Source organism: Anopheles marshallii, chromosome 2, assembly GCF_943734725.1.
Source record: "Anopheles marshallii chromosome 2, idAnoMarsDA_429_01, whole genome shotgun sequence".
Taxonomy (NCBI): Eukaryota; Metazoa; Arthropoda; class Insecta; order Diptera; family Culicidae; genus Anopheles; species Anopheles marshallii.
Window position 1 is genome coordinate 21,313,367 of NC_071326.1, and position 8,502 is coordinate 21,321,868.

An 8,502-nucleotide genomic window follows, 5' to 3' on the forward strand; every position below is an offset into this window, starting at 1 on the left:
TCTCTCGTGCAAACACGTGTGTATTGGGTACAATTTTGACAGCGGTTGTTTGTTTTGATTGGGAGAGTCAACGCCACGGCAAAAGAAGGGGCTTTATTATCAATAATTAAAAAGGTTATTCTACTTAATTTCACATATCATTTATGTAGCCCGATGCATAATCATACGATATTTTAATGAAAAATAGATTTTATAGAAAGTATCAATTGATTTTGTCGGTATTTCGGATTTTCCCCAAGTAGCAAAATAAACTCACCCCAAAGCAACAAATGTCACTGGTGCGATTCTGACAGCCGTGGCTGTTTTCATCGCATTCTACCAAAACTCGTGCACGTGCATTGCTTCATTCTGCGTGTTTAACAAAAATTTAGTAATCAAAAGAGTTAGTGCGCATCGCAACTTGCTAAAATGAGTAAATTTCGTTCGAAACTAAAGAGGAAAGATGGCTCAAAGCGATGGAAGAAGGGAGGTGCTTCATCGTCCAATCCTCAAGAAAGCAAACATCGTACCAAGGCAAAAAGCCGGTTCTTCCAAACAAATCTCAGTCTTGCTCCGCCGGGTGAGCCAATTGACCAGAAAAGCAAGTTAACACTCGAAGCTGTCCTGAAACATGAAGCCATTCAGTCGTACGGTAGTGGAGGTACGGGCAGATCCAAGCCACCGACAGTGAACGATATTGCGGCCAGTATGAAATCATTCAGCATGAAAGATGGCGACGATGAAACGATGTCCGATTCGCAGCAGGGAACGTTCAAAACCTTCCAAACGTTTGCCTCCAACTGGAGTGCTTGTTCAAATATGAGCTTTAAGAAGTGAGGAATGCATGTCACATGCACGTGGCTAACTTATTTTCATAATACGAATTTATCTTTCAGACTGCTGACCAGCTTCCGTGCCGATTCCCAGCTGCAGAAAGATATGCTTGCAATACTGGCCGCCCTTACTGAGGTAATTAAGGAGCGGTCGGGTACTCAGAGCAGCACCGAATACTTCCTCGCTCTAATGGAGACGATTGAAGCGGCCAAGGAAGATAACGATATCAATGCAGCCGTTTCACTGCTAGCCATGGGTATCAAGTCCGTACCGCAGGCTGTGCTGCGTCACAAATTCTCGGACACGGCACCAACGCTGCTAGCGCTGCTCGAAAGATATACCGAAACGGAGAACCAAGCAATGGTCCGTAATCTGATCGGTTGCATGTCGGTATTGTTACGGGCGCAGGCCTACGATCAGTGGAAGATGTCTTCAACGTTGAAATTTTTCGACGCCTTACTAGCGTTCACCACACACACCAAACCGAAACTGCGCAAAGCGGCTCACCATGCGGTAGTAGCCGTGATTCATGGAAGCTGCTTTATGCTTCCCCCCAAGCAAGATCAAGATGATAGTGACAGTGCAGAACAATCACATAAAGCAACCCACGTTAAGCATCACCCAGCAGGTGGTCGTGTGGCACGGTTCTGCAGTGGACAATTTAAGCCGGAAAATATTGCCAACAACCAAACGGTCATTTTGCACACGCTAGGTCTGCTGCATAATGCGTTGCCCGGATTTGACAAACAGGACATCAAGATGGTATCGGAGAATCTCCTATCGATCATGACTGCCACTAACGTGTTGATTCGTGCGAATTGCTTCCAAACCTTCCACTCACTATTTTCGTCAAGGACGGAAAATCTTACTCCCGTGTTGGCAGGGAAGCTACTGTCCGCGCTGTATGATTACCGTCCGGATCGGTCCGATTCGCGCCAGACCATTGCCTGGTTGACAGTGCTCAAAGAGGGTCATCTGTTTTTGGCCAAGTACGATCTCGTGCTTTGCAGTACAGCTCTACCCAAGTTCGTACAGGTGTGTGCCCAAGATTTTTGGTCCTCCGAGAAATTGGACGTAGTATCGGCTGCTTCCAATGCCCTTAAGGACATCCTGTACGAGTGCGTTCAACCATGCTGCGTCGATGCTGAGGAAGTAGAAAAACATCGCGCTTCACTGGAGAAGGTACTGAAGTACGTGATTGATGTACTATGTACAGCTCCGTTCGGACATGCCTCGAAACAAGTGTTGATCATTTTGGCTGTAGCGTTTGATACCACTGGAAAATACTTTGGCGAAACACTAGCACCCGCCCTGACAACGCTCGGTGCGCGCTACGATCCTCAGTCATCGACACGCATCCAAATCGAACATGCCGTCCTGCAGGCCGTGGGCTCCATGGATACCAGCTTAGTGCTGCAGTGCATCCCACTCGCTGGAGAGGACGGAAAAATTGATCTTGATCGTACATGGATGTTGCCGCTGTTGCGCGAAGGTCTACAGAACTCGAGCTTCGAACTGTTCAACAACGTCATTTTGAAACTCGCCTACCAATGCTACATGTTGTGGCAAAAGTTCAAAGAATCGGACAATAAGCATCAAGCACACATCTTCGAGTTGCTGTGCTGTCAGCTTTGGGGTCTATTTCCCGGGTTCTGTCGCAAACCGAAGGATGTGTCCAACTTCCGGCTTATTGCGAAAACGCTCGGTATGGTGCTGAACGAAAATCCCGATCTTCGGTCTCCTATATTGGACGGATTGAAGGAGCTTATAACACACCTCGAGACGCCCACCGATCGGGAAGAAATTGGTCGGTTTGCGAAAAATTTCCTGCCACGTTTGTTTAACATCTACACCACGAAACCGAAAGGGAGTTATGAGAATGAAGTTCGTCAAGCCGCATTTGAAGCGATACAAGCGTACCTTTCCATCACACCCGCACCCGTGTTGGATGAAATGTTTAACGTCGCATTGCAGCAGCTGCAAGAGAAGGCACCGGGAACATTTATTTACGACACACTGTTCGATATTGTGGAGCAGCTGGCCCTGTACCAAACGAAGGAGAAGCTGAATGAGATTTATAAGAAGTACATCACGTTCATATTGAAGCAGGACAAAAAGCAGGAAACGGTCGCCAAATCGAACGCTAACATACGCCGTCAGATGAAGAAAGCGTTTAAATTGTTGCAGGAAATTTTGAGCTCTGAAAATGAAGGCTGTGTGGCGTTTGTTGAAGCCAAGCTGGGCAATATCGAAAAGCTGCTTCTGGGTACGATGCACTTGACGTACGATGGCATACAGGCACCGCGTTTGGCGTAAGTGTCAAGTAGTTGCTGTGTAGCAGCTTCGGGATACTAATTTCTTCCATTTACAGATGCTTGAAACTGGTATTGGAAAAACAGTCGTCAGTTTTATTGAATGGCAAATTGGTGACGCGCACAATCTCGGAAGTAGTCGCCACGTACCACTTCGAACCCGTAAAGAAGGAAAACATAGGTACGGAGCTGCTGGAAAAAATCGGTGAATTGTTCGATGTAAGTCAATAGTACGATTGTGGAACAGTCAGCCATATTTCATCACAAACTGATCGTTTTTATCTTACAGAATGAGGAAAAAATCAACGAATTCATCGAGCTTATTATTGCTGGCTTTATGGGCGACAGTCAGCTGGTCACCAATACGATTAGTGTCCTGCGTACCGTGCTGGAAAAGTTTACTGGATCGTTATCGATCGATTCACTGAAATTTATGCTAGATCAGGTGCTTACCTTCCTGTTGGGTAAAGCACGAACGGAAGTCGATGCTGCTCTACATTTCCTGTACACTTACACGAAAATTCTTCCGATTCCTCTTGTGACCAATTATCTTTCCTTGATCGTAAGTATTACTTTAACGCTAGAAGAAGTTACACAGCACATATTGTAACATTACTTGCTTCTTTCACTTTCGTCACGAAAGGTAAACAGTCTCTCGTTGATGGTTCCGGACACGAAACGACACTGTCGGTTACTTTTGGGCTATATTTGGAAGAAATTGTGCAAGCGGTTTGGTGCACAAGAAATTATACAGTTTGTACCAGGGAACGATGAGGAAACGCACAAGCGTTTGAAGAAGATCCGAAAGGATTTGGGTCGAGCGAAACGCAACAAACAGGATCGTGAAGGCAAGGATGGTGCAGAGGTGGAGGATGACGATGAACCCGACATTGCCAGCGAACTGCAGAAGAAGAGCTTAACGTATGGCAATTTACTGTTGGAATATTTGTTTCAAACCATTAACGACATTTTGATCCCAAAACAGGATTGAAGATATTCTCGCGGACTCTGATTCGGATTCTGGTGTGGAAGATGAACGGAAGGGTCGTGCAAAGAAGAAGGGAGTGGATACGTACATTAAGGAATCGGAAGATAACATAGTTGATTTGGCGGATCTGGATGCGATTGGAAAAATTACAAGTACGTGTGTGTGGCCATTTTGCGTCCTCCTAAGTAGTGACATGTGCATTTGTTTTGCTTACAGCCAATGAACCGATGGAAGAAACCAGCAAGGAATCGCGTGCCGGCCCCAGCAAACTGCGAAAGGATGCAAACCGTGGTTTCAAAACGGCAGCCGACGGTCGGCTTATCATCAAGGATATTGAAGATTATTCCGATTCTGACGAAGATCCGGATGAGGCTGTCGGGTATGAAGATAAGGCGAAAAAGCGTATCTACGACCAAGATGACAGCGACGATAGTCAGGCCGAACAAGACTTTGAACCCAACGCGGAAGATGACGGACCCTCGTCCCGGAAGCGCAAGGCTATCGATGCGCTCAGTGCTCGGTCCGGCATGTCGGGCACATCAAGTCGATATGTGGCCGGTGGTAAGGGTATCCATCGACCGACGGCTGCCTCTGTGAAGTCCGGTTACAGCAGTAAGTCGAACCGTACGGCCAAATCGAACGCTTCCACTGGCGCTGAATATCGTGCAAAGAAAGCGTCCGGTGATATGCTTCAAAAGGGCAAGCACGAACCATACGCTTATGTTCCGCTAAGCCGTAACTCTCTCAATCGAAGGTAGGTGATGCTAAACCAGAGTTGTTTAAAAAAAGAAATTAGATGAAACTATTTCTTTATATCGCTTCTTATCGTTACAGGAAACGAGCGAAAAATGCGGGACAATTTAAGAGCATTGTAAAGGGTGCGAGAAAAGGAGCAGCTGCTGGATCGAAGAAACGGCTACTAAAAGCTGGCACGAAACGGAAGTAACTCGAAACGGTTCGGAAATAACAACAGCTTAAACATATTGAAACAATCGTAAGCTGCATTAAGCAACCATCCGCTTTTCATCGTCAAGAAGTTGTTTATAATTTGAAATAGATGTTAAAATAATTGTCCATATCAATGTAAAATGATACTGTGCTACTTATTACCTATTAACGCTAGGAAAATTCTCGTTCGATTCTCGTAGTTTGCCATTCCCCTGTAAGGGGATCTGTGCCAACCAACGTTTCCTCGATGAATTCCATGTGATTACTTTGATCTATGAGGATCACGGTACGGGTTCTACTGCCGTAGCTTCCGTTGGGCATGCGTACGTTAATGCTCGAAAGAAATTCCGCATGCTGTCCAGCGCGCCTAGTCAATTCGGCGTCCGGGAAATGGCTGTAAGGAAGTTGTGCGTGTTGAATTAGGAAGTTTAGATGGATTTTAGGAACAGTAAGCGCTACTTACCGCACATCGTTCTTAAGCAATCCCATTAGTTCATCCACGAAGGCATCTTTGTCCGCAAAAGGTACATTACGTCTAGTGACGATCTCGGCAAACTGGTCCCTTCCTTGGCAAACTTTCTGTAGCGGCTTTTCCAGCGTACTATTGCCGAACCCCAACGCTTCGCCGGTTTTGCATGGGATAATACTGTGCGGAGCATTGCTCGTGTGTAGAATGGTTCCTCCGGCAGTTTGGTTGGAACCCACCTGGCGGTCTCCCCCATTGCTATTCACCGTATCTAACTCGATCGAGACAAAATTGAACGCACCGAAGTTATCCTGTGCGAGCAACTGTTCGCTGTACGTACGGCCGGTTAGTTCTCCCGTCAAGAAATTAGCCACGATCGGTCCACGACCGTTGGTAACGTTAGGCTTAGTTTCGCCGGTTACGTTAAGCAGCGCGCCTAGTTTGATCCGCCCATCGGGATGGTTGCCGATCGCCAGCCACGTACCACCTTCGCGACCCGGTTCCATATCACGACCTCCGATGATACGAGCATTTTCTTCCCACGATGCAGCCGACTTGGCCGGACGAGCGTAGAATTCATCCCGGTTTGATGCCAACACTAACCGGTACCTTCCCGACACGGAGCCATCAGCAACGTAAACGAACAGAATACACATTATGCACAGCTATTGTTGTACTTTACGGAACAAGCCACTCACTACGACCAGTTCAACAGATGATGTGGTGCACTCCCGGGTGTACGCTATCACTTTCGAATGGGCACCGGACCGACGGTGCGCCTATGTTGGCTACTTTGTTTGCAACCAAAAGCGAAACCTGCTCTCCCCGCTCGAAAATGTTTTTGTTTTTCCGTTGTTGACCGTCGCGGTTTGTTTTGCGTTTTCTGCGTTCGTTTAGCTACATATTAGTGGTTGATTAACGCCCGCACACATACACAGCGCGCAGTGCTCTCCGCTGAGTGATAATCCAATCACAATGATAATGCTCCTTGGATGGCCTTCCTTCAAAAGCGAACCAAAGCTTGACGGCCACACTGCGATATCACACGTCGATACCGTTACCGTTTTCTCTTTTTCAACATTTGAAACCCGTTGTTTTGGTGTGTCAAAGGTCACACCATCCGCTCCAGTTGCCCGTCGATGATTATCGAGGTTGCTATGGGAGATAAAGTAGGCAAAAAAAAAAACAAGATAACCAAGTAAACAGTGGGAGGTGAAGCAGATATTTTTGTATCAATCTGCGCACTGACGCATCAATATGCTTACGTTTCGAAGTGTCGATCGTGTGCGTCCGATTTGTCAGCCAAGTTGAATCGAGGGAACGTCACTGCCGGACGTTGTAGATAGTAGTGCAATGGGCAAGAACGACGTTTTGTCTTACGCCGTGAAGGCAAACAACTTCCGCTGCTTAAAAAAATGCTGATAAGCGTTACCTAGCTGAACGCATCGATCGTGTTTCCCGGCTCCTTTGCGGTTCCTTCGCGCGAACAGATGATTTTGGCTGTGCTGTGCTGCTTGCTACCGCTCTACTTCAACTGTCGCTGAGCAGCCGGGCGATGGGTGCGCATGTGGTGCCCTGTTTGGTGAAGTAAAGTCACACGGTTACCGAGCTGTAATGGTAGCGATAGTAGGTAAATTTACAACCACCAGATCCACGCTCACGCGCTGTTCACCTGCGAGCCGCGTTGGGCAGGTAGAGTATAACTAGCCTACTTTGGCGGAGCTTGGTAAACATTCGAATGCTACCCAGGGAACAATTTTTACACCGCAGCTGATAGTTTCACTGCGTTTCACACCGGCTGACTCTACATATAGAGTGGCTCTTGGTAAGATATTATACCTATCATTATAGCAGGGCAGGGGCCTGCTCAATCCTTCGGTAAGCATCCGCTACGTATGAGAGTCATACACCAATGATGTCTACATCAAAAGCGTATGCCAGGATCTGGGATGACTCATAGAAGATGGTCCCCGACGATTCCACCTCCAAGTCGCGGATGGCCCCTTTCTAGCGCTAGCTTGAAGAATAGACAAGCTAACCCTTCTCCTTGGCGCAGACCCTTGGTGGTAGCGAAGGGCCCTGAGAGTTTTCCATCCATCATCACCTGGCATGTGACGTTGGTCATTGTCACTCGTACTAGTCTGGTAAGTTTGGTCGGGATTCCAAAACAGCTCTTTGCGTCGTAAAATTTTACCCTGGCTATGCTGTCGTATACGACCTTGAATTCTCGATAAAGAGCTGTGTAGTGGTTACTACTATTTTATTTAACGTGGACGATCTGTCCACCTGGACGTTTGCACAAGGTCTCGCAATCCTTTTTATCCCTACTTTCCCCGAATGTTAACGCAGTTGGCTATGCTGGCCTAACTTATTCTAGTTCAGTGGAGAGTCGCCTCTAGAGATGGAAAGAGTGTAGCTGCTGCTCCGTCATCTTCTCCAAGATTTGCCGCATGTTGAAGATCTTTTCCGTTTCGGAATCCCCTCTGATAGTTTCCAACTACCTTTTCTACGAATGTGGCAAGACATTTTGTAGCCGGTATTCAACACTGTAATACCTCTGTATTTGATTCACATCCAAACGCAGCCTTCCAAAACAGCCAGAGAATGAGTTGAGAATGAGAATGAGAACGTTCCTTTTACACTCCCTCGATGGGCCGTACAATCCTGCTGTCCGGCTGATTATCCGGCCCAAAAACGGCCAATCTTTCGCTTCGTGCCGACTTCGGAACTGCTCGCTGGGGAGCATCGGTGCCGAGCTACAGTGTTGGACCAAAGTTATGTGACGGTGCATAATTCAGGCAGCAACGGAATTAAACAGATAGTCGAGAGAGTTTTACAAATCGGGTGTTTGAATAAATTGGTCTATTTTATAGATAGTCAAGCTCCATGTAGGTTGCATATCGTACATCTTTCTTTTGTTTGCCAATTTTACATTATTAAAATAACTAACCAAAGATATTTTAGTACGTGCGCTA

General features: G+C 46.8%; 2 protein-coding genes across 2 annotated transcripts; one reads left to right on the forward strand and one right to left on the reverse strand.

The window, feature by feature from the left end:
• Positions 1-408: 408 nt before the first annotated feature.
• Positions 409-5,059, forward strand: LOC128719772 (RRP12-like protein). The gene is made up of 8 exons (XM_053813402.1): positions 409-812; positions 876-3,125; positions 3,185-3,344; positions 3,415-3,687; positions 3,769-4,046; positions 4,111-4,265; positions 4,330-4,867; positions 4,948-5,059. The coding sequence occupies exons 1-8, from the start codon at positions 409-411 to the stop codon at positions 5,057-5,059; spliced, it is 4,170 nt and encodes a 1,389-aa protein (XP_053669377.1).
• Positions 5,060-5,232: 173 nt separating this feature from the next.
• LOC128708404 (transport and Golgi organization protein 2) lies at positions 5,233-6,183 on the reverse strand. Its single transcript, XM_053803381.1, has 2 exons — positions 5,525-6,183; positions 5,233-5,455 (listed from the first exon to the last, which is right to left on the reverse strand). The coding sequence occupies exons 1-2, from the start codon at positions 6,181-6,183 to the stop codon at positions 5,233-5,235; spliced, it is 882 nt and encodes a 293-aa protein (XP_053659356.1).
• Positions 6,184-8,502: the final 2,319 nt, after the last annotated feature.